General features: G+C 46.1%; 1 protein-coding gene across 2 annotated transcripts in view; it reads left to right on the top strand.

Annotated features, from left to right (window-relative positions):
• Window positions 1-23,864, top strand: part of col14a1a (collagen, type XIV, alpha 1a) — a 245,891-nt gene that overhangs the window by 14,145 nt on the left and 207,882 nt on the right. For both annotated transcript variants that reach the window (XM_078216910.1, XM_078216911.1), the window contains exons 3-5: window positions 4,193-4,309; window positions 16,613-16,759; window positions 19,495-19,593. In XM_078216910.1, the coding sequence (XP_078073036.1) occupies window positions 4,193-4,309; window positions 16,613-16,759; window positions 19,495-19,593 (363 nt within the window). The remainder of the gene's footprint in view (window positions 1-4,192; window positions 4,310-16,612; window positions 16,760-19,494; window positions 19,594-23,864) is intronic.

The following is a 23,864-nucleotide window of genomic DNA, read 5'->3' as shown; positions in this document are numbered from 1 at the left end:
CCAATCAACCTATTCCGCACATCTTTGGATTGTGGAAGGAAACCAGAGCACCCAGAGGAAACCCACGCAGACACGGGGGAATGTGCAAACTCCACACAGACACAATAAGTAGCCTCACAACACCAGGTTAAAATCCAACAGGTTTATTTGGTAGCACGAGCTTTCGGAGCATTGTCCCTTCATCAGGTGAGTGGGGAGCAGCGCTCCGAAAGCTTGTGCTACCAAATAAAGCTGTTGGACTTTAACCTGGTGTTGTGAGACTGCTTACTGCGCCTACTCCAGTCCACACCGGCAACTCCACATCATGACTCCACACAGACAGTGATCCGAGGCCAGGAATCGAACCCAGGTCCCTGGCGCTGTGAGGCAGCAGTGCTAACCACTGTGCCGTCTGTTACCTTGGGTCCCTGGAGTGTTACGTTGGGTCTCTGGATTATTAGTCCAGGGACAATACCACTACGGCTCTACCTCCCCCAGATGATATTCAAATGAATGTGCAAACTTTCATTCCATGTGAGAGCCATGGTTGGTAACTGACCTAAACAGTTCTGGGTGCTGTGCCGATAACCTTCTGCGATGACAGCTAAGAATTCCCTCTCTTGGAATTCGATGAAATCTGTAGTCCAAGCAGTTGTGCCCATTAAATTACACACTCAGATTCAGTGTCTCGCACTGTGGTGACTCCTAATCAACATCAGCCACGCTGTGCCTTACAGGGACTACAGTCCAAGAGCCTATAGAAAATAGAAAAGCAACAGGGCTTATCCAGCAAACATAATTATCCCACAACTTTGCAACTACAATAATACCAGTTCCCACCATGAAATATTGTTTTGCACAGCCTCGGATAGAAAAGAATCAGATTTGTTATGAACATCTTAGGTAGCACTGTGCAATTAATTAATTCTGTATCACCCAAGGACATCGGTCTGCTCTTTGCATCTGCTTGCAACAGATGAGAGTTTCCAGCCTCTAAACTTTTGCGACTTGGGTTGTGCTCTCCACACGCACAATTAAACTTAGCAGATGTAGATTCTTTTCTCAAAGTGTTTGCAACAAAATGCAGGCAGTTTAACCTTCAATGGACAGACGTATAAACCTTGGAGAGTTAATTGTAAGAAACTTACTTTTCTGTAAGCTTAATAAAGATGCCTCCCTTTGATGGTGCTGTAGGGTTGCATTCCTACGTAATTATTTTTCTTTTAAAAGCCATTTGTCTGTCAAAGCTTTGATGGTCTTGGGGCATTTTTCCTGTTCAGCTGAGTATTCTCGCAAACCTATACTTTACAGTCGCACGTTTCTTTCTCAATGAGGCGAGTTTATTGACCATTTTGACACCAAGTTTCAACCCAAACTTGGGTTGGCCAGTAATTTTTATTTGGGGGAAACAAGATTTTCGCTGCAAGATTTTAAAGTGCGACAGGAAAAAAAAAGGTGGCATCTTCAGGTTGGTGAATACATAACTATCATTTTTGTCTTGTTTTGTCTGAGTGATTGTCTACTTGGGGCTTGGCAAGAAACCAGTAACTTTGTGCCAAAATGCATCTCTGCATCAAAATGGAATCAATTCAATGTGGATAACTCCTTATACCTACTTTTCACATCACTAGAGGCCAGGAGACTATCGATTGGTGCGCTGAGACTTCCACTATTGAAGAAAATAACTTTGAAATCATTTTCTTAATAATTAAGGCGCAAACTTTACCCACTTAACCAATCAAACTCTTAAAGCCCTAGGCACTCAATCTGCCACATTTCCCCCAGTATTGAGAAAAGGTGTTGTCACTTTAACCTAAACAAGTGCGTCCAAAGTGTGGGTGAGTGTGTGCCATGAATCACTGGGAGCCACGTACACTCTAAAGAGTGACTCTCTGACATGCAGACAACAGTAGGGAGCAGTGCTTCATTGGCAGAGAGGACATCTTGAGAAAATGTTGCCCCACCACCTTCTTGGGGAAGAGATAAGACGTGGAGCCTTGGTGCCTTTCTGATGTTGGAGCTAAATATCCAATCACTAACACATTACTAAATTGTATTGCCGCAGGTGTATTTTATTGGAACACACCTGAGCAAAAATGGGATAAAACATGGATGTGTTCCACAAAGAGCATGCAATCCCATTCGCTCCGTTGGATTAATACCCAGACAGTGAATAGCAACTTCAGCAGAAACCTATGTTTATTTGGGCTGTTAACATAATAAAACCTCCCAGGTTGCCTCACCGGAGTGATATAGGCTGGAATTCTCCGACCTTACCCGCGGCTGGGATTCTCCGGCCCCGCTGCAGTGAATGGAGATTTGGTTGAGCGCCGGATTCTCTGTTCTCGCTGGCATCAGTGGCGGGCGAACGACATCGGAGAATTCCGACCATAAAATAGAATTAGGCACAGCGCCACGTAAGACAATATGAGAGTGGTTCGCCAAAGGCTTGGTCAAAGATTTGTTTTTAAAGGGTTGCCTGAAAGGAGGGGAGAGAAGTAGAGAGTGGGGGGGGGGCAGAGGTTTTGGGAGGGAATTTCAAAGCTTAATACACCAGCAGCTGAAGGCACAGTCACCAATGGTGGAGTGATTAAAATCGGGGATGCACAAGAGGCCATAATTAGAGGAGTGTAGAGATCTTGGAGGGTTGTAGGGCTGGAGGCGATTACAAAGATAGGGAGGGGGTGAGGCCATGGACGGATTTGGAAACGAGGGTGAGAACTTTTAAAATAAAGATGTTGCTGGGCCATTGTCACATTTGCTAATCCATTAAGGATCGTCGGTAACTGCAATCCCCAACAGAATTAGCAATGAATTAGTTAACACACATTGTGTTCTCCTCCCTGAGCCATCAGAAGAAAAGTGCGACGGCCTCAGTGATATTTCCAAGTTGTGCTCTTGGGTATCTGCTAGTGTTTCCATGGAGGTAACTTAAATCATTCTGCCCTGATCTTTCATTAGAGATTAGTCTTGGCTTGTCCACACAACAGCGACAGCTGTAGACTTGTGTGGGCTGAACATTTGCATACCATAAAGCCTTTGCAGACAGACCTGAACATGTCACTGTTGAGCACTGTGAACTACTGAGCAAACTGTATTAAAAAAAATTCAATTTGCTAAAGCTTAGAGCTTATACAATTCATCTGGTTTTTAATGAAAACTCTCATCCGAAATACTATTGATAAGCTACTAACAACTGCACTGAAGATAATTTGGTTTATGATTGGGAGCAGTGATAACAAGGCTAGTTAAGCATGGTTGGATTTTGGCACAAAACCATTCATGGTGGTTTACCAGTTGACTTGCATTATTTGTTGGGTTGCTTGTATTTGTGTCTTTTTTTTTCAAGCTCAAACAGGCAACCCCCAAAGTGCCAGGCACTTGGGGGCCATTGCCATGTAAACATCCCTGTCCTGAAATGGCCATTCGGATTTGCACAACTCTTGGGTCCCAAAGCTTCTCCCCTGTTCTGACACTTAACTTTGACCATGGTGGTCCAATTAATTGAACTGCGGGGGTTTCTGGTGAGGGCTAATCAACTTGTATCTGTGTCCTCATCAAATAGGCAAGTCTTAGAATAAAGACTACGGAGTTGAAAGCTTGTGGTGGAACTCCCTCACCTTTCTTTACAGAAAAGGAAGTACTTTTTGACAATTCCTATGGATTATATGTTTACTGGCTGAGGAAATGCATTCCAGCACTGCACCGGTTCACCTTACTTTGTCTGTTGTGTTTCACTGTATGGATCAATGCAGAAACTACCCGTGGGGATAACCTGCTTGCAAAGTAGTTTCTCATTGCACAAACTAATACAGGTGTTTGTAGTGTGTTTGGAACCAGGGTTCTGTACTATATTGTTAGTGCTGAAACACTGTTAAATTAATTACTTAATTAAACAGATTAAACTATTGAACTATTGCATTCAACGCACTGATGAAAATCGTCATTTGAATTTAGTTGTGTGGATTTGAGCATTTCGACTTTCTTTGAAGGATTTCCAAATAACCAGTCAGCACGTATAGTTTAGAACCCTGGTCAGTAATGCGGTAGTTCTAGTTTTTAACTGTGCCATAAATGTTCATTCTAAATAACTGACAGCTTGCTTTGTTGGTTTGTGTATGAATTGTTTTCCTTCATGTTCTGACATAAGAACAGCATCCGTTTCTTATGTTTAATTAATTTTCCTTTCTTTTTGTTTTTGCACATCTTGTAGTTGCCTCTCCAACAAGATTAAAGTTTACTATAGTCTCTCAGGACAGTGTTAAGATTACATGGAAAACCCCTAGGGGGAGATTTCAGGAATACAGGTTAACCGTGACGCCAGTTGTAGGTAAGAATTTTTATCCTGCATTTTACTTCTTCAGCCAAAGTGCATTATCTTTGATTTGATTTGGTTCATTTGAATTTCTACTTGTGAAACGCATTTAAAATAACATTACAACTCATATCGTTAAAACCTGTGTTTATATTTGGTACCAACAGGTCAAATCATATTTCTGCATGGCTGTGATGTTTGATGTTTCTTTTAGATGGGTGATCAGTGTTAGAGGGCGGGGGAAGAAAAGTCTGAGAGGTGTGCTTAATGTTCCAAGGAAAATTATCCAAAAAAATTTGACATGGGAGCAATTTGAACCCAAGCTACCCGTCAGGAGACTGGTGGGAATGGAAGAACTGTTGCCTTTACACCCTACACCAGTTCATTCTGGATTGGTGTCGATATTAGATAGGGTGTCAGACCAGAAATCCAACCGTTCCCTTGTCACAAGTAGGTTTACATTAACACTGCAATGAAGCTACTGTGAAAATCCCCTAGTCGCCACACTCAATCTGTACCCCTAGACTGCTTTGCTCCTCTGCACTATTTCGTAAAATGATACAGTACGCTGGCCTTTTGGTTCACCATACCTATACACACACTTTAGTCGAGTTATCCAGTCAATCACACGCACGTATCCTTTCTCTGTGATCCTGTATTTTCTTTTAACCTTTAATCGATTCTCCAATTCTCCGCTGAAGTTTCCTATTAAATCTGCTTCCGCCATCCACTTGCGCAGATCACAAAACCTCAGAGTTTTAAATCATAGAAGAGCCATTCACAGTGCAGAAGGAGGCCATTTGGCCCATCGAGTCTACACCGACCACAATCCCACCCAGGCCCTATCCCCATAACCCCATGTACTTCAGCTAGCTAGTCCCCCTGACACTAAGGGGCAATTTAGCATGGCCAATCCTAACCCGCACATCTTTGGACTGTGGGAGGAAACCGGAGCACCCGGAGGAAACCCACGCAGACACGGGGAGAACGTGCAAACTCCACACTGACAGCGACCCAAGCCGGGAATCGAACCCGGGTCCCTGGTGCTGTGAGGCAGCAGTGCTAACCACTGTGCTACCGTGCCGAACCCGAAAGGGTTCCTCACGCTGCCTCTCGGTCTTTTGTCAACCACTTTCAGTTCATGTCCTCTGGTGACCGACCCTCCAAAGTGGTTTCTTCACATTCACCCCCTGTCAAAACCCTTGAGATTTTCAATACTCTATCCAATCTCCTCTTAACCTTCTCTGCTCTCAGGGGGACAATTTATTTTCCAAATTTTCTGTATTGCAAAGTTATTTTGGTGTATTTATACCATACAGATAAATAAATTAACGTTGCCATGACTTTTTGCATCACCAAGGTCACCAAAAGGCTCAGTACTTTCTTTCCTGGGTTAAGATTTACCCACAAAAGAATCAATCATTAACATCGCATCTCTTGCATGTGGGCAGGTACAGACTGTAAAACTGTGAGGGAAGTTTGGCTGCTATTCATTGTAGCAGTATTGTCAGCTTTGCTTCAGGTAACATGGTTCAGTGAAGTGATATATCTCTGAATTATCTGGTTTACGAGGCAGTTAAGTGCTAGTGTACTGATGGAGCACTGAGTCCTGAGGCCACGATCATCTCTGTGTGTGTGTGGGAGACAGCTTTAATAAGTTGACTCTGGGTATTAAGCCTCATAGTTTGTGGTGACTTTGTGAATCATTAAATGCTTTAGGAATTTCTCAGTTAGCTTCTATTTTCCCTCGTGCGGGCATTTGGAAATAGTACAGGTTTTGACCTCTTAAGGTTTAACAAAGAGAAGTGAAAATAAATCAAAACGCAATAGGAACCCTCTTTATCTATTTTCTAACAAAAATTAAACTCTATCCTTGAAACATGGGCTCAGGTTTGAACAGAAATCCAAAATATTGGCACGACTTCAAAGATTAGCAGAGAAGTAATTGCCTACCCGAAGGAGTAACACAGTTAATCACTGCTAACTTCAAGATCAGAGCCCAGTTTGAACTGCAGGTGGTTGGGGAGAAACTGCGCAGTTATTGACTTAGCTTTTTTAGTCCTTGTTTTCAAATCTTCTTATGGTTTTAACCCTCCCTGTGTCTGTCACTTCCCCAGCCCTCCGAGATCTCTGTGCTCCCCCAATTCCAGCTTTTTGGGCATTCCTCCCCGACACCGCCATTTGTGTCATTCCCCCATTGCGGCCGTGCCTTCAGCTGCTCGGACACTAAGCTCTGGAATTCCCTCCTTATACCTCTCTCTGTCTGTCTCTCTGTCTGTCTCTCGCTCTCTGTCTCTCTCTGTCTGGCTCTCTCTTTTGGCCTCTCTCTCTCTTTCGCTCTCTCTCTGTCTGTTCTCTCTGTCTGTCTCTCTGTCTCTCTCTCTCTGTCTGTTCTCTCTGTCTGTCTCTGTCTTTCGCTCTCTCTCTCTTTCGCTCTCTTTTTCGTTCTCTTTCACTTTCTCTCTCTGTCTCTCTCTCTGTCTCTCTCTGTGCCTCTCTCTCTCTATCTCTCTCTCTCTCTTTAAGTCTCTCTTTAACTCTCTCTCTCTGTCTCTCTCTTTAAGTCTCTCTTTAACTCTCTCTCTCTCTCTGTCTGTCCCTCCCTGTCTCTCTCTGTCTCTTTCTCGCTATCACTGTCTCTCTCTCCCTCTCTGTCTCTCTCTGTCTCTCTCTTTCTCTCTCTTCCTCCCTTTTTGAGACACTTGTTAAAAACATCTTTGGCCAAACTGATCGCCTGATCTAATAGCTCCTTATGTGGCTCATTGTCAAACTTTATCTGATATGCTTTAGTGAAAAGCCCTGAAGGGAAATTTTGGAGGGACACCTGCGAGTGGAATGATTTGCCCTGGGGTGACGCTTTCCTCTCCATCCACCAGGGCCAAAGTTCATTGCTGAGCTGACCGAACTCACGCCAGCTCTCAGAGTCAATCCTTCAGAAGGATCGTTCTTCCCCAATCAAATTTTCTTGAATAAAAAGCCATTAGTCCATCGTTAAAAACAGCCGGCGGTGTGTGAGTTGCCCAGGTAAAGATGACCCCGTTCCCCAGGTGTTCCTCTGTGTGCGGCAAATGCCACAAGCACAACAAGAATCACAGAATGGCTACAGCACAGTAAGAGGCCATTCAGCCCCTCGAGCCTGTTGTGCCATTCTGTTAGGCCATGGCTGATCTCGAGCTAGACTCGCTTTGTTTCCGTAACCCTTTAGTCGCCTTATCCAAAGAAAATCCGTCATTCTCCTATATGTTCTCAATTGGCGGCTAGTTGCGGTGAAAATGGTTTCACTTGTGATAGGATTCAAAACTGGGGACCACAAATAAAAGATACTGACTGATAGACATACTGGGGAATTAATGAGAAACATCTTTACCCAGAGAGTGGTGAGAATGTGGAACTCACTACAACAGTGAGTGGTTGAGGTGAACAGTATAGACGCAATGAAGGGGAGGCTGGATAAACACATGAGGGAGAAAGGATTAGAAGGATATGGGGATAGAGCGTGATAAGTAAATAGAGTGGGAGGAGATTTGTGTGGAGCTTAAAAACTAGAATGGTTCTATTGGGCAGAATGGCCTGTTTTCTGCTGTCCACGCTATATATCTCTGTGCGATTGAGTTCCTCGCTGCATTAGTTTTATTCATTCGTGGGATGTGGGCACAGTGGTTAGCACTACTGCCTCACAGCAACAGGGACCCAGGTTCAATTCCCGGCTTTTGATTATTGTTTCTAACTGAATAACACAGCTTCCTGAGAGCTACATCTCACATTGTAGAGCCTGTTTATGCAGAGAATCTTAGAGGCGAGTGACTTCTGAAGCAGCCAGATCTTCCTCTGCAATGTCCCAGTTTATTTAAGAAAAGATCCTGGTATACTTACATTAAACATCTGAGGGAATGTTTCCATTGGGAACTCTGGGATATTTCCTGTTTAATAGCTCCTGAGTGTTGGGGAAAATTGCTTTTGACTCTGTGGAAAGTACATTCAGTTACTTCATCATTGTTCAGTGTTATTGGGATTCCTGTCCATTAACTTGTTAATCCCTCAGCTCCGCTATCTACTTGATTGTGTAGATGGAGAGTGTTCCTTGAGTTCCTCATCAATGACACAAGGCGAGGGGTTAGATTCATACAATCATAGAATACCTACAGTGCACAAGGAGGCCATTCGGCCCATCGGATTTGCACTGACTCTCTGAGCATCTTACCCGGACCCTATCCCTGTCGCCCCATGTATTTCCCCCGCTTATCCCTCTAATCTACACATCTTGGGATACTAAGGGGCAATTTAGCATGGCCAATCCACCTAACCTACACATCCTGGGATATTAAGGGGCAATTTAGCATGGCCAATCCACCTAAACTGCACATCTTGGGACACTAAGGGGCAATTTAGCATGACCAATCCACCTAATCCGTATCTTTGGAGTGTGGGAGGAAACTGGAGCACCCGGAGGAAACCCATGCTGACACGGGGAGAATGTGCAAACTCCAAACAGTCACCCAAGGAAACCATTCAGCCCCTCAAGCCTATTCTTCCATTTAATTAGATCCTGGCTAATCCCTTACACAACAAAAATCTATCAATCTCAATTTTGAAATTTTTAATCCCGACAGCTTTTTGTGGAGAGAGTTCCAGGTTTCCAATCCCTTTTTTGTGAGGAAATTCTTCCTGACATCACCTGTATGTTCCTGTCAGGATTAAAGGCAAAGTAAATAGGAATAAGGAACCTTGGTTCTTGAGGGTGATTGTAACACTGATTAAGAGGAAGAAAGAGTTGTATGAAATGTACAGGCAGCAAGGAGCAGATCAGATGCTCGAGGAGTATAAAAAGTGCAAGAAGCTACTTAAGAGGGCTAAAAGAAGACATGAGGTTGCTTTGGCAGACAGAGTGAAGGAAAATCCAAAGAGCTTCTATAGGTATGTTAGGAGCAAAAGGACAGTGAGGGATAAAATTGGTCCTCTTGAAGACCAGAGTGGTAGACTGTGTATGGGACCAAAAGAGATGGGGGAGATACTAAATGGTTTTTGCATCCATATTTACTGAGGAAACGGGCATGGAGTCTACGGAAATAGGGCAAACAGGTAGGGATGTCATGGAACCTTTACAGATTAAAGGGGAGGAGGTGCTCGCTGTCTTGAGGCAAATCAGAGTGGATAAATCCCCAGGACCGGACAGGGTATTCCCACGGACCTTGAGGGAAGCTAGTGTTGAACTTGCAGGGTCCCTGGCAGACATATTTAAAATGTCAGTATTCACGGAGGAGGTGCCGGATGATTGGAGGGTGGCTCATGTTGTTCCGTTGTTTAAAAAAGGTCCAAAAAGAAATCCTGGAAATTATAGGCCAGTAAGTTTGACGTCGGTGGTGGGCAAGTTATTGGAAGGTGTGATAAGGGATAGGATCTACAAATATTTGGATAGACAGGGGCTTATTAGGGAGAGTCAACATGGCTTTGTGCGTGGTAGGTCATGTTTGACTAATCTATTAGAGTTTTTCGAGGAGGTTACCAGGAAAGTGGATGAAGGGGAAGGTGGTGGATGTTGTCTACCTGGATTTCAGCAAGGCCTTTGACAAGGTCCCTCATGGGAGATTAGTTAGGAAGGTTCAGCCGCTAGGTATACATGAGGAGATAGTAAATTGGATTAGACACTGGCTCAATGCAAGAACACAGTAAGAAGTTTAACAACACCAGGTTAAAGTCCAACAGGTTTATTTGGTAGCAAAAGCCACACAAGCTTGTGTGGCTTTTGCTACCAAATGAACCTGTTGGACTTTAACCTGGTGTTGTTAAACTTCTTACTGTGTTTACCCCAGTCCAACGCCGGCATCCCCACATCAATGGAAGAAGCCAGAGAGTGGTTGTGGAGGATTGCTTCTCTGAGTGGAGGCCTGTGACTAGTGGTGTGCCGCAGGGATCGGTGTTGGGTCCATTGTTGTTTGTCATCTATATCAATGATCTGGATGATAATGTGGTAAATTGGATCAGCAAATTTGCTGACGATACAAAGATTGGAGGTGTAGTGGACAGTGAGGAAGGTTTTCAAAGCTTGCAGAGGGATTTGGACCAACTAGAAAAATGGGCTGAAAAATGGCAAATGGAATTTAACGCAGACAAGTGTGAGATATTTCACTTTGGAAAGACAAACCAAAGAAGAATGTACAGGGTAAATGGTAGGACTCTGAAGAGTGCAGCTGAACAGAGGGATCTGGGAATCCAGGTACAGAATTCCCTAAAAGTGACGTCACAGGTGGATAGGGTCGTAAAGAGTGCCTTTGGTACATTGGCCTTTATAAATCGGAGTATCGAGTATAAAAGTTGGAGTGTTATGATAAGGTTATATAAGGCATTGGCGAGGCCGAATTTAGAGTATTGAGTATTGTGTACAGTTTTGGTCACCTAGTTACAGGAAGGATGTAAATAAGGTTGAAAGTGTGCAGAGAAGGTTCACAAGGATGTTGCCAGGACTTGAGAAGCTGAGTTACAGAGAGAGATTGAATAGGTTGGGATTTTATTCCCTGGAGCGTAGAAGAATGAGGGGAGATTTGATAGAGGTGTACAAGATTTTGATGGGTATAGATAGAGTGAATGCAAGCTGGCTTTTTCCACTGAGGCTAGGGGAGAAAAAAACCAGAGGGCATGGGTTAAGGGTGAAAGGAGAAAAGTTTAAAGGGAATATTAGGGGGGGCTTCTTCACGCAGAGTGGTGGGAGTGTGGAATGAGCTGCCGGATAAAGTGGTAAATGCGGGGTCACTTTTAACATTTAAGAAAAACTTGGACGGGTTCATGGATGAGAGGGGTGTGGAGGGATATGGTCCAAGTGCAGGTCAGTGGGACTAGGCAAAAAATGGTTCGGCACAGACAAGAAGAGCCAAAAGGCCTGTTTCTGAGCTGTAATTTTCTATGGTTCTATCACCCCTGGACGGCCTGACTCAAACTTTAAGGTTCCGGCTCTTTGCATTTCCCTCGATCAGAGGGAATAGTTTCTTTGTATTGACCAGATCAAACACTCTAAACGCCTTAATTAGATCACCCCTTAATCTTCTCACCAGGTGTCTCCTGGCCCGTTATGGCTCCGACACAATGACAGATTATTGCAGTAAGAGTGTTAGCAAACAGATAGCCGGATTCTCTCCCAAAAATTTCTAAGTGTTGAATTCATTGGAAAACTGGGGTAATTCACGCTGTTTTTCCAGTGGGAGTTCAGAGAAGGATCTTCCACACTCAGAGGTCACCAGAGGTCACCAGAATGAATATCATTAAATTTCAGGAGGCGGGGCCTATGGGCAGCATGGTAGCACAGTGGGTTAGCACTGCTGCCTCATTGCGCCAGGGACCCGGGTTCAATTCCCGGCTTGGGTCACTGTCTGTGTGGAGTTTGCACATTCTCCCCGTGTCTGCGTGGGTTTCCTCCGGGTGCTCCGGTTTCCTCCCACATTCTGAAAGACGTGCTGGTTAGGGTGCATTGACCCGAACAGGCGCCGGAGTGTGGCGACTAGGGGATTTTCACAGTAACATCATTGCGGTGTTAATGTAAGCCTTACTTGTGACTAATAAATAAACTTTAAAACCTATTCCCATTGGAGAGGCTGCACATCGCAGTGGCCCCGAACTGTCAGCCTCCCGTTTGGTGGCCAGCACGATCGCTGGTCAGTAATTGCCCCCAAAGACTCAAGTTGCAGACAGATGGTGAAAATATGGTGGAGTAACTCTCCGTGTTGGTTCAGTTCTGACACCATGGGCTCTATAGATCCTTGTGCTCAATTCCCTCCGTGACCTTGCCGATTCCTATCCCTCTGATCTCTTCCAGCCATACAATCCTCTGTGAATGCCTCCAATTTGGGCCCAGCACTGATTCTTATTGGTCCACCATTATTTTTCCCAGGGTGGAAGAGTCAATTACTAGGGGGCATAGGTTTAAGGTGCGAGGGGCAAGGTTTAAAGGAGATGTACGAGGCAATTTCTTTACACAGAGGATGGTGGGTGCCTGCAACTCGCTGCTGGGGGAGGTAGTGGAAGCAGATACGATAGTGAGTTTCAAGGGACATCTGGACAAATACATGAATAGGATGGGAATAGAGGGATATGGTCCCCGGAAGGGTAGGGGGTTTTAGTTCAGTCGGGCAGCATGGTCGGTGCAGGCTTGGAGGGCCGAAGGGCCTGTTCCTGTGCTGTAATTTTCTTTGTTCTTTATTGGCTGTGTTTTCAGTGGCCTGAATGTTAGGCACTGTAATTCCCTCCCCGAATCCCTCCACCCCTCCACTTCACTCTCCTTCGTTACCACATTCCTTAAAACCTCTCTCCTTGACCAAGACTTTGGTCATGTGTCCTAATATCACCTTATGCTGCTTAGTGCCAGACTTTGAGTGGAATTCTCCCATCCTGGGACTGAGTCCTTTGGCGGAGGCTGGTATTTGGAATGTTTCCCGCTGTGGAGGCCGGCAGTAGAACATGCCAAATCTTCCAGCCCCGACCTTATTAATGATGCAACTGGGTGTTTTGCCATGGGGCAGGTCTGATGGTGCGTAGTCTGCCATCCTATCCGGGCCCCATCACTGACCCACTATGGAAGAAAGAAGGTGGACTGTCGGAAATTGAAGATGGATCTCTGGGAATATTTTAAAGCTGGAAGTTGGGCCCCTTCAGGACACCAAATCTGGAAGATCCACCTGCAGATACTCTTCACCCGCATCCACTGCTGTGTTAGAGTAAAGAACAGTACAGCACAGGAACAGGCCCATCGGCCCTCCAAACCTGCACTGATCACATTGTCCTATGTAGACCAACCGCCTGTATCCCTCTATTCCCTATCTGTTCATGAGTCTATCGAGATTAGTCTTAAATGTCGCTAATGTATCTGCCTCAACTACCTCACTTGGCAGTGCATTCCAGGCCCCCACCACCCTCTGTGTAAAAAAGCGTCCCCCGCACATCTCTGCTCAACTTTTCCCCCCTTACCTTGAACTTGTGCCCCCTTATAATTGTCATTTCTGCTGTGGGAAAAAGCTTCCAACTGTTCACTCTGTCTATACCCCTCATAATTTTATAAACTTCTATCCGGTCGCCCCTCAGCCTCCGTCTTTCCAGGGAGAACAATCCCAGTTTATTCAATCTCTCCTCATAGCTAAGACCCTCCATATCAGGCAACATCCTGGTAAACCTTTTCTGTACTCTCTCCAAAGCCTGCATGTCCTTCTGGTAGTGTGGCAACCAGAATTGGACACAGTAATCCAAATGTGGCCTAACCAATGTTTTATACAACTGTAACATAATTTGCCAACTTTTATACTTAATGCCCCGTCTGATGAAGGAAAGCGTGCCATCTGCTTTCTTCACCACCTTTTCCACCTCTGCTGCCACTTTTAAAGATCTGTGGACTTGCAAGCCCAGGTCTCTCTGTGTGTCTATGCTCCTGATGGTTCTGCCATTTATTTTATAGCTCCCACCTGAATTGGATCGACCAAAATACATCACCTTGCATTTGTCCGGATTAAATTCCATCTGCCATTTCACTGCCCAATTTTCCAGCCTATCGATATCCTGCTGTATTCTGTTTTTCGGGGTCCAGGGTTGTGAGCTGCCTCCACCCTGAACTCCAGGGGCAGCCCCAAGCATTGTTTAGGTGATTCCAACATCTGCATTGTTCCAGATGTGTTCCACACCAGCAGAGAATCGGGCATGGCTGGTCAGACCTTTACCTGCATTCCATTAGCAGGATCCAATGCTGGTCTTCAGCAAGTTTCCCGATCTGCCAGTGGAAGAGCTGTGGGTGATTCACGCCAGTGCAAAACTGGGTCTCCCACCATACTCTTCCCACTCTCCCGCCATTGAACCCAAGGGCAGGGATAATTCCACTCTTGGTTTGATTTTGATTGATCATTGTCACATGTATTAGTGAAAAGTATTGTTCCTTGCGCACTATGCAGACCAAAACATACCGTTCATAGAGAAGGAAAGGAGAGAGTGCAGAATGTAGTGTTACAGTCATAGCTCGGGTGTAGAGAAAAATCAACTTAATGCAAGGTAAGTCCATTCAAAAGTCTGACATCAGCAGGGGAGAAGCTGTTCTTGAATCGGTTGGTACGTGACCTCAGACTTTTGTATCTTTTTCCCGATGGAAGAAGGTGGAAGAGAGAATGTCCGGGGTGCGTGGGTATCCTTGATTGTGCTGTCTGCTTTTCCGAAGCAGTGGGAAGTCTAGACAGAGTCAATGGATGGGAGTCCAGTTTGAGTGATGGACTGGGCTTCATTCACGACCCTTGTAGTTCCTTGCGGTCTTGGGCAGAGCAGGAGCCATACCAAGCTGTGATACAACCAGAAAGAATGCTTTCTATGGTGCATCTGTAAAAGTTGGTGAGAGTCGTAACTGACATGCCAAATTTCCTTAGTCTTCTGAGAAAGTAAAGGCGTTTCCTGTGAAGCATCTTGGGAACATTTTACAATTTATGTAAATACGAATGATGTAGCATTTTCCATTTTAATAATGCTCAGTGCTGAGTTAACCTGAACAGTGAGCTGTATATCCCGACCCTCTTGTTTTCAGGTAGTGTGATACCCATCGAGTAATGAATCCTTCTGTCAATCTCAATGCAAGGTAAGTGCAGCAATAGCAGCGGGATGGGAATAGTTTAGGAACAAGTTTCTTCAGGACTTGCCTCTGAAGCTGGGCGGTCAGTTCGATGTGCAATACTGTGGCTGAATGATTGAATTAACCTTCCATCCTAACGCGGCAGTCCTACGGCTATTCCATTGAGCTGCGTCACGTAGCTCAGACAAAGAACAAAGAACAATACAGCACAGGAACAGGCCCTTCGGCCCTCCAAGCCCACGCCACTCCCCGGTCCAGGATTGAATCCTGAATCCAGGATCCCCGCCCAATTTTCCAGCCTATCTACATACTAATATCCTATCCACCGAGCTGTCCCTCACAGCTACGATGCTTTGTTCATCACAACCTATTAACTCACCCCCACCCCCCCATTCCAGACCATGTGATCTCCAGGGAGAGGCGAAAACCCAGAGTGAAAAACCCCAGGGCCAATATGGGGAAAAAAAAATCTGGGAAATTCCTCTCCGACCCCCTGAGGCGATCGAAACGAGTCCAGGAGATCACAATGGCCCTGATCGGAAAATGCTTCCCAACCCTATTCATTTCCACTTCCACGAACACCATACGAATTCCCTGCCCCCGAGACATTGATACTCAATAATTAATGTGCTACTCAGTGATGGACAGGTACCCGGCACTGGGAGGCATTTGTGTAAGAATCGCTATAACTCTGCCTTGGCTGTTTTATTGCACATTGCTTCAGGTTTTGTGACGATTAGCTGCATCCCCCTCGACAGGATCAGTTCTGAAGTGAACATAAAAGTCAGCGGTGGGTTAGACTTCCTTTGTTGTAGGTCACACTCCGGCAATCAGCGTAAAGCTGTCTGACTGGCCTGGAACCTAACCGCAAACTACCTTCAATAATGTAAGACTATAATTCAAGTGAGGAGGAGAGGAAACATCATTCCTTAACACTGATTACACCGTGTCGGCTTAAGGAATTCGACAAGTGGAGATTTAATTATAATGCTCTGCTCTGAACTTAACAGTTGCACTACATTCTGGAAATCTAGATACTGCCAGCCCCCAAAAGCCTGCTGAGGCTGGGACCTCAATTGAAAATATTTAAATTTTAGTTTATTTATTAGTGTCACAAGTAGGCTTACATTAACACTGCAATGAAGTTTTGTGAAAATCCCGTAGTTGCCACACTCCGGCGCCTGTTCGGGTACACTGAGGGAGAATTTAGCACGGTCAATGCATCTAACCAGCACGTCTTTCAGTCTGTGGGAGGAAACTGGAGCACCCGGAGGAAACCCACGCAGACACGGGGAAGAATGTGCAAACTCCACACAGACAGTGACCCAAGGCTGGAATTGAACCTTGGGTCCCTGGCGCTGTGAGGCAGCAGCGCTAACCACTGCGCCACCGTGCCGCCCGTCAAAGACAGAGATGGACGAGGGATGCGAGGCGGTTAGTTGGACAAACGATACAGATAGCCATGCTGCAGAAACAGATTTTTAAAAAAATTTGATTTGATTTATTATTGTCACGTGTATTGGTATACAGTGAAAAGTATTGTTTCTTGCACGCTATACAGACAAAGCATACCGTTCATAGAGAAAGAAAGGGTGCAGAATGTAGTGTTACAGTCGCATCGGGGCAAGAGTAGACCATTCGGGCCATCAGGTCTGTTCCTGTCACTTGCTGAATAATTTGTAACGTGCATTGCTGCGTTTTGCCTTTAACAATTTCTGTGCTCTTTTCGAATACAGGGGGGAAAAGGCAGAAATTAAGTTTGTTGAAGGGTGAGACAGCGGCAGTGGTGGAAGGGCTGCTCCCAAACCAGGAGTACATGGTGCAGTTATTTGCCATCAGCAGCAACAACAAAGAGAGTCCACCGGCTCAGGGCCGATTCACAAGTAAGCGTTTAACCGGGTGTTGCTGAGATGTGCCTGGTATTATTGTCAGGCTGGCGGGGGGAGGTGGGGAGAAGGAAACTATTCAATATAAATGGTGTTATGAATCGGCTGGTGAAACCATATAGTAAAAATCTTCCGGGTTCATGAATCTCTTTTAGCAGCCGTGACTATTCCAATGCTCTCCTGGCTAACCTCGCAACCTTGGTAAATCCTAAACTTTGCTGTGTCCTAACCCGCACCGTACCCCGTCCGCCCCTGAACTCGCTTCCCTACATTGGCTCCCAGTCTGGCAATGCTTCGGTTTTTAAAATTCTCATATTTATTTTCAAATCCCCCCACCCGCCCCCATGTTTTCCTCCGATCCATATCTCCACTGACCCTTCAATCCTCCTGAATATCTCTGCCCCTCAGATTCTGCTCTCTTAAGCGTCCCAGATTTCCATCACTTCACCATTGGTGGCTGTACCTTCAGCTGTCTGGGACCTAAACTTGGAATTCCCTCCCTAAACTGCTCCACCTCTCTCAGACTCCCCTTAAACGGCACGGTAGCACAGTGGTTAGCACTGCTGCTTCACAGCTCCAGGGTCCTGGGTTCGATTCCCGGCTTGGGTCACTGTCTGTGTGGAGTTTGCACATTCTCCTCGTGTCTGCGTGGGTTTCCTCCGGGTGCTCCGGTTTCCTCCCACAGTCCAAAGATGTGCGGGTTAGGTTGATTGGCCAGGTTAAAAATTGCCCCTTAGTGTCCTGGGATGCGTAGGTTAGAGGGATTAGCGGGTAAATATGTGGGGATAGGGCCTGGGTGGGATTGTGGTCGGTGCAGACTCGATGGGCCGAATGGCCTCCTTCTGCACTGTAGGGTTTCTAAACCTATTTCTGCTCAATCCACTGTCTTAACATTTTACTATGTGGTTTGCCATCAGACTTTGCCTTGTAAAGCTTCCTGTGAGGCAGCTTGCGATGTTTTGCCATGTTAAAGATGCTGTATAAATGCAATTTGCTGTTGTTATTCAGTCACTATGCCATGTCTAGCACAAGGGAAGTGCAATGTAAAGCTGTGTCTCATATGCAACAGCAAAGCTGTGCATCTTAAAGCCAACTTTAGATGGCATCCCAGCCAATAATTGAAATTAGTTATACAACTAATGGCGGCACGGTAGCACAGTGGTTAGCACTGCTGCTTCACAGCTCCAGGGACCTGGGTTCGATTCCCGGCTTGGGTCACTGTCTGTGTGGAGTTTGCACATTCTCCTCGTGTCTGCGTGGGTTTCCTCCGGGTGCTCCGGTTTCCTCCCACAGTCCAAAGATGTGCGGGTTAGGTTGATTGGCCATGCTAAAAATTGCCCTTAGTGTCCTGAGATGCGTAGGTTGGAGGGATTAGCGGGTAAATATGTAGGGATATGGGGGTAGGGCCTGGGTGGGATTGTGGTCGGTGCAGACTCGATGGGCCGAATGGCCTCTTTCTGTACTGTAGGGCTTCTATGATATGGCTTCTTCATGATACAACTCTTAAGAACAGTTGGACTTCAGTCGCAGATTCTGGTGTTCTAACAGCCTTGGATCATCTGCTATTGATGTTTATGTCTCATTCTTCAGCCCTGTGTTGCAATGGGGAGGTACTGGCATCGTGCTATTGTCACTGGGCTAGTAACTCAGAAGCCCAGGCTAATCAGCTAGATAGTCAATATCTTTTCCCAAAGGTAGGGGAGTCTAAAACTAGAGGGCATAGATTTAGGGTGAGAGGGGAGGGATACAAAAGGGTCCAGAGGGGCAATTTTTTCACACAGAGGGTGGAGAGTGTCTGGAACGAACTGCCAGAGGTAGTAGTAGAGGCGGGTACAATTTTGTCTTTTAAAAACCATTTAGATAGTTACATGGGTAAGATGGGTATAGAGGGATATGGGCCAAATGCAGGCAATTGGGACTAGCTTAGGAGTTTGAAAAAAAAAGGGTGGTATGGACAAGTTAGGCCAAAGGGCCTGTTTCCATGCTGTAAATCTCTCTGACTCTATGACTCTAATGCTCTGGGGACACGGGTTCTAATCCCACAAGTATGTGTTCTGAAAGGAGGAAGTAGATTCAATAACAAGTTTCAAAAAGGAATTGAATAAATATTTGTAAGATTGTGAAATAAAATACAGAGCGATGGGCAGGATTCACCCAGTGTTTGGCAGGAGCGGGAGGTAGCTCACCATTGGTTGGTAGCGGGATCTTCCTGTACTGCTGTTGTTCACGGGGTTTCCTGCTGATTGCGCGCCTCACCGTTGGGAAACCCGTGGCGGGGGTGCGCCGTCGCTGAGACCGGAAGATCCCGCAGGTGTGGATGTCCCGAAAGTTCCGGCCATGGTAACTAGGACCAGCGGACAGCTAGAATATCTTAGAGGGGTTTTGGTCGGGTCTGTAAGGAGGACGTGTTTCCACAGGCAGAAGGGTCAGTGACCTGAGGGACGCAGGTTTAACAGCGAAGGAACCAGAGAGAAGATCAGGAGATTGGTTGTGATTTAAGCTGATCTGGATAGGCTGGCTGAAAGGGCGGCAAATACTGATTCAATAACAATTTTCCAAAGGGAATCGGATAAATATGAAAAAGGAGCAATTGGCCAGGCTTTGGGAATGGGCATAGGGTGCGGCACTAGCTCTTTCAAAGAGCTAGCACGGCAACAATGGGCCAAATGGCCATCTCCTGTGCCAGACATGTCTACGATAAGTTGCTAAAATAATTTATTTCTCCCGCCCAGTGAAGGCATCGCGAAGTAGAGGCAGACCTGGTTCCTCTCACATACCAAAACACAAAAAGGAGTCTGAGTCCCGTGGCAAAGATAAAGCAACTGACGAAGGTACGGACCCCGGAGGTTTGGAATTTGAATGAAACACTTAGTGGGGAACTCTTTCTCAATTTAGAACACCAAAGTTTTTCTTTATCCAATGAAAGAACAAACAAGGGAAAATGAGATCCATTCTGTTTTTAGATAATATACAGTTACAGCAGGAATAATAGCGACAGGCAGATGTATACCCTCAAGGTCCTGCTTTTATTCAAAGTTTTGGATACACAGAAAAATATATAAATGAAAGAGTAAAATGAAACCTGTAGAGACAGACACTCCCAACAAAACAGACACTTGCAAAAACAGACACTTATTGAGAAAATTAAGTAACGTGGGTGGTAAATTATTCAAGGGACACTCTGAAACCACGGATACTCACACATTATCAGTTACGGTCAGTCTTCAATGTACCAAGTACCTTTTTTAGTTATGCAACCTTTTGTGAAGCTGCTGTACCTGGAACTTCCATTGAGTTGGGATCATTGGGAGTTTCCACTTTGTTTCCTTCCCGGGAGCCCTGCGTTTCCTTGGGGTCAGCGTGGGCTGGATCAGTGAGAGGCAGCAGTGGGCTTACGCCAAAGAAACTGCGTCTGTGAAATGGGAAGCCCTTCACCCAGTTTACAGAGCGGTAGAGAAATGGGGATTGCACGCTGACTCCGTCCCTGCAATGGAGGCCTTTCCAGCACCATGGACAGGGAGACGGTGCTATTGCGGTAATGTCACTGGACTAGTCATCCAGAGGGCCAGGTTAATGCCCTGGGGACATGGCTTCAAATCCCACTGCTGCAGCTGCTCGGATTTACATTCAATTAATCGCTAAATTTAGTTAATAAATAAAAAATCTGGAATTGTAACGGTGCCATGAAACCGTCACTGATTGTTGTGAAGATTTATCTGGTTCAGTTCAAGGGAGGAAATCTGCCATCCTTACCCAGTCTGGCCTACATGTAGAACCATAGAATCCCTACAGTGCAGAAGGAGGCCATTCGGCGCATCGACTCTGCACTGACCACAGTCCCAACGCGGCCCTATCCCCATAAGCCCATGCATTTACCCTAGCTGACACGAAGGGGCAATTTAGCATGGTCAACCAACCTAACTCGCACATCTTTGGAGTGTGAGAGAAAACCGGAGCGCCCACGCAGACACGGGGAGAACGTGCAGACTCCACACAGGCAGTGAACTGAGGCTGGAATTGAACATGGGTCCCTGGCGCTGTGAGGCAGCAGTGCTAACCACTGTGCCACCGTGCCACCCTATGTGACTCCAGACCCACAGCAAAGTGGATAACTGACCCTCTGAAATGGCCCAGTGAGACACTCAGTTCAAGGGCAATTGGGGAAGGGCAGCAAATGTTGCCCTTGCCCAAATCTTAGCCAAATTGTCAAATCTCCAGTTTGTAACAAGCGATCACCATCGCTTCTGCGACAGGTACAGTGCGTGCAATCTGTCTCTGTGTTTCGGAACATACAGATCGGTTTCTCCAGTGCGTGGAATCTTACAGCCCTGGGGGCGGGGCTGGAAAATGCGGTGAGCCATTGAAATGTCCATCAACTCTGGCGTGACCAGGAAATTCCTCTGGCGGGAGGGGCTGTAAAACCCCCACTCTGTGAATGTATATCGCCAGGGTGATTGTGACATTCCGCTTCTGGCTACAAGATCCTCTCCCTCTGATAGTCACTCACATCACTGCAGTGCTAAAACCACCACCACCTTGGAAAGAAAGATTGGAAAACTCTTGATAATTCCACATGACACCATGCCTTCCTGCTGGAGAGGAGACAGGAGAGGAATTCATTACGCCACATCTAACAGGATAACTGGGGAGGTGCCAAGCCCCCCCAGGCTTGTCCTGGCATCTCGAGGAATTAACAATTAATTTCCACTTACTCAACAGTTGGTGTAATGAATGAAGAATTTAAGTGAAGGAAACAAATGCCTGATGAAGCTGTAACGGTTTCAATCAGGCAATTGAGGTGGGCCTGAATATGAACTCCCTGATTGAGGGTCTAATTGATGGGCCAATCAGGGAGCCCCATGCTCTGTACTGAAACAGGAGTGTCAGTTCCTCTGGCACTCCGGATGTTGACTGTGTGCTGAGAACACTCTGTATAGTATTGTTGGATCTTGTAAATAAAGGAATTTTGTTGAAGGGACTTCTGCCTCCGAGAACTTATTACAGAAGTGTAGCGCGTGCGTCTGATTCAGAGGGTGCACTGGTGAATCTTCCACCTTTTGTGTGATTGAAACCCTGGAACCATTGGTTATGTGTGGGATGATGTGTTAAATGTTATGGCTGTGGAATTATAAAACAGGACAGCGCTGGCAGAGATTGTTCACCCCCATCACGCTGTGCTGGTATCTTATCTTTCCCACGTCTCACCTCAAGTCTTGATTGTTTTTAAGTTTACACCAATGAAAAAACACAGAAAGCTGCGAACAGGATTCGGCCCCTCAAGTCTGCTCTGTCATTTAACATTAATGCCATTTTCCTGCACTATCCCCATATTCCTTGACATTCTTAATATCCAGAAATGGATCTCTGTCTTGAACAGACTCAATGACTGAGTCCCCACACCCTCTGGGTAGAGAATTCCAACGGTTCACCACCTTCCGAGTGAAGAAATTCCTCCTCATCTCAGTCCTAAATGGCCACTCCCTTATTCTGAGACTGTTGTCATCTCCTGGTTCTGGACGCTCCACCCCCCCCCCCCCCCCCCCCCCCACCCCCCCGCCGCCCCCAGGAGAAACATCCTTTCTCCATCCACCCGGTTGTGCCATGTAAGATTCTTTTTTCAGTGAAATCACCTCTTTCTTCGAAACTTTACCAAAAAAGACAAGGATCTCTTTTCAAAGTTGAACCTAAAGTTTATTTATTAGTGTCATGAGTAGGCTTACACCACTGTGAAAATCCCCTAGTCGCCACACTCCAGCACCTGTTCAGGTACACTGAGGGAGGATTTAGCACGGCCAATGCACCCAACCGGCACATCTTTCGGACTGTGGGAGGAAACCGGAGCACCCGGAGGAAACCCACACAGACACGGGGAGAATGTGCAGTCGCCGCACAGACAGTGACCCAAGCCAGGAATTGAACCCGGGTCCCTGGTGTTGTGAGGCAGCAGTGCTAACCACTGTGCCACCCGACAGCTCAGACTCAGCAGGGAGAGGTTACAGCAGTGACATGGGTTCCAGAGGTCGTCGTCATGGTGAGGAAGTGACTGAAAAAGTCATTCTGCTAAACTTGGTTTAAGTGGTGCTTTTGTATTCCGTACTTGTGGTGGTGGCGATAGTTCAGCATGGCACTCACATACAGGATGCTACCAGTCATGGGGGAATCTCTCACACCCTTCATATTTTGCCTCACTATCTGTTGTGTACCAGGCAGCTGGTGTTTCATCCTCCCAGAGGGATTTAATCTGCCTCCACCTTGCTGAGCAAGGCCACAGTGAGGAATGGACAGGCACCTTCCACCAGCGTGCGCCTCAGTGAATCAAAATCAGAACTCGCCAGTTGTGCCCGGGGCAGCTCCAGTCAAACACACCCCAAACAGCCTCGGGTAAACCTCATGGCTTCCCTCTGGGTGCTCTGGTTTCCTCTCACAGTCCAGTGAGGAGTGACTTTATAGAGGTTTATAAAATCATGAGGGGCGCAGATAAGGTGAATGGCCAAGGTCCTTTCCCCAGGGTCGGGGAATCCAAAACCAGAGGGCATAGGTTAAAGGTGAGAGGGGAAAGGGACCCAAGGGATGACTTTTTGACACAGAGGATGGAGCGTGTACGGAATGAATTGCCAGAGGAGGTGGTAGAGGCAGGGACAATTACAACATTTAATAGACATTTGGATTGGTACAATGGATGGGAAAGGTTTAGAGGGATAGGGGCCAAACGCAGGCAAATGGGACTAGTTCAGATTAGGAAACCTGGTCAGCATGGACGAGTTGGGCTGAAGGGCTTGTTTCCGATCTGTATATCTCTATGACTCTATGTGCAGGTTAGGATGGATTGCCCATAGTAAATGCACGGAGTTCACAATTCAGTAAGCTTTAAGGTACTGATGGATAAAGATAAGTGTAGTCCTCAAGTTAAGGAGCTAAATTGGGGGAAGGCTAATTACAACAATATTAGGCAGGAACTGAAGAATGTAGATTGGGGGCAGATGTTTGAGGGCAAATCAACATCTGGCATGGGGGAGGCTTTCAAGTGTAAGTTGATAGGGATTCAGGACTGGCACATTCCTGTAAGGATGAAGGATAAGTATGGCAAGTGTTGGGAACCTTG

This window comes from Mustelus asterias, chromosome 7, assembly GCF_964213995.1.
Source record: "Mustelus asterias chromosome 7, sMusAst1.hap1.1, whole genome shotgun sequence".
NCBI lineage: Eukaryota > Metazoa > Chordata > Chondrichthyes > Carcharhiniformes > Triakidae > Mustelus > Mustelus asterias.
Note: the sequence above shows the minus strand (reverse complement) of the source record. Positions and strands in the feature narration are given on the sequence as shown.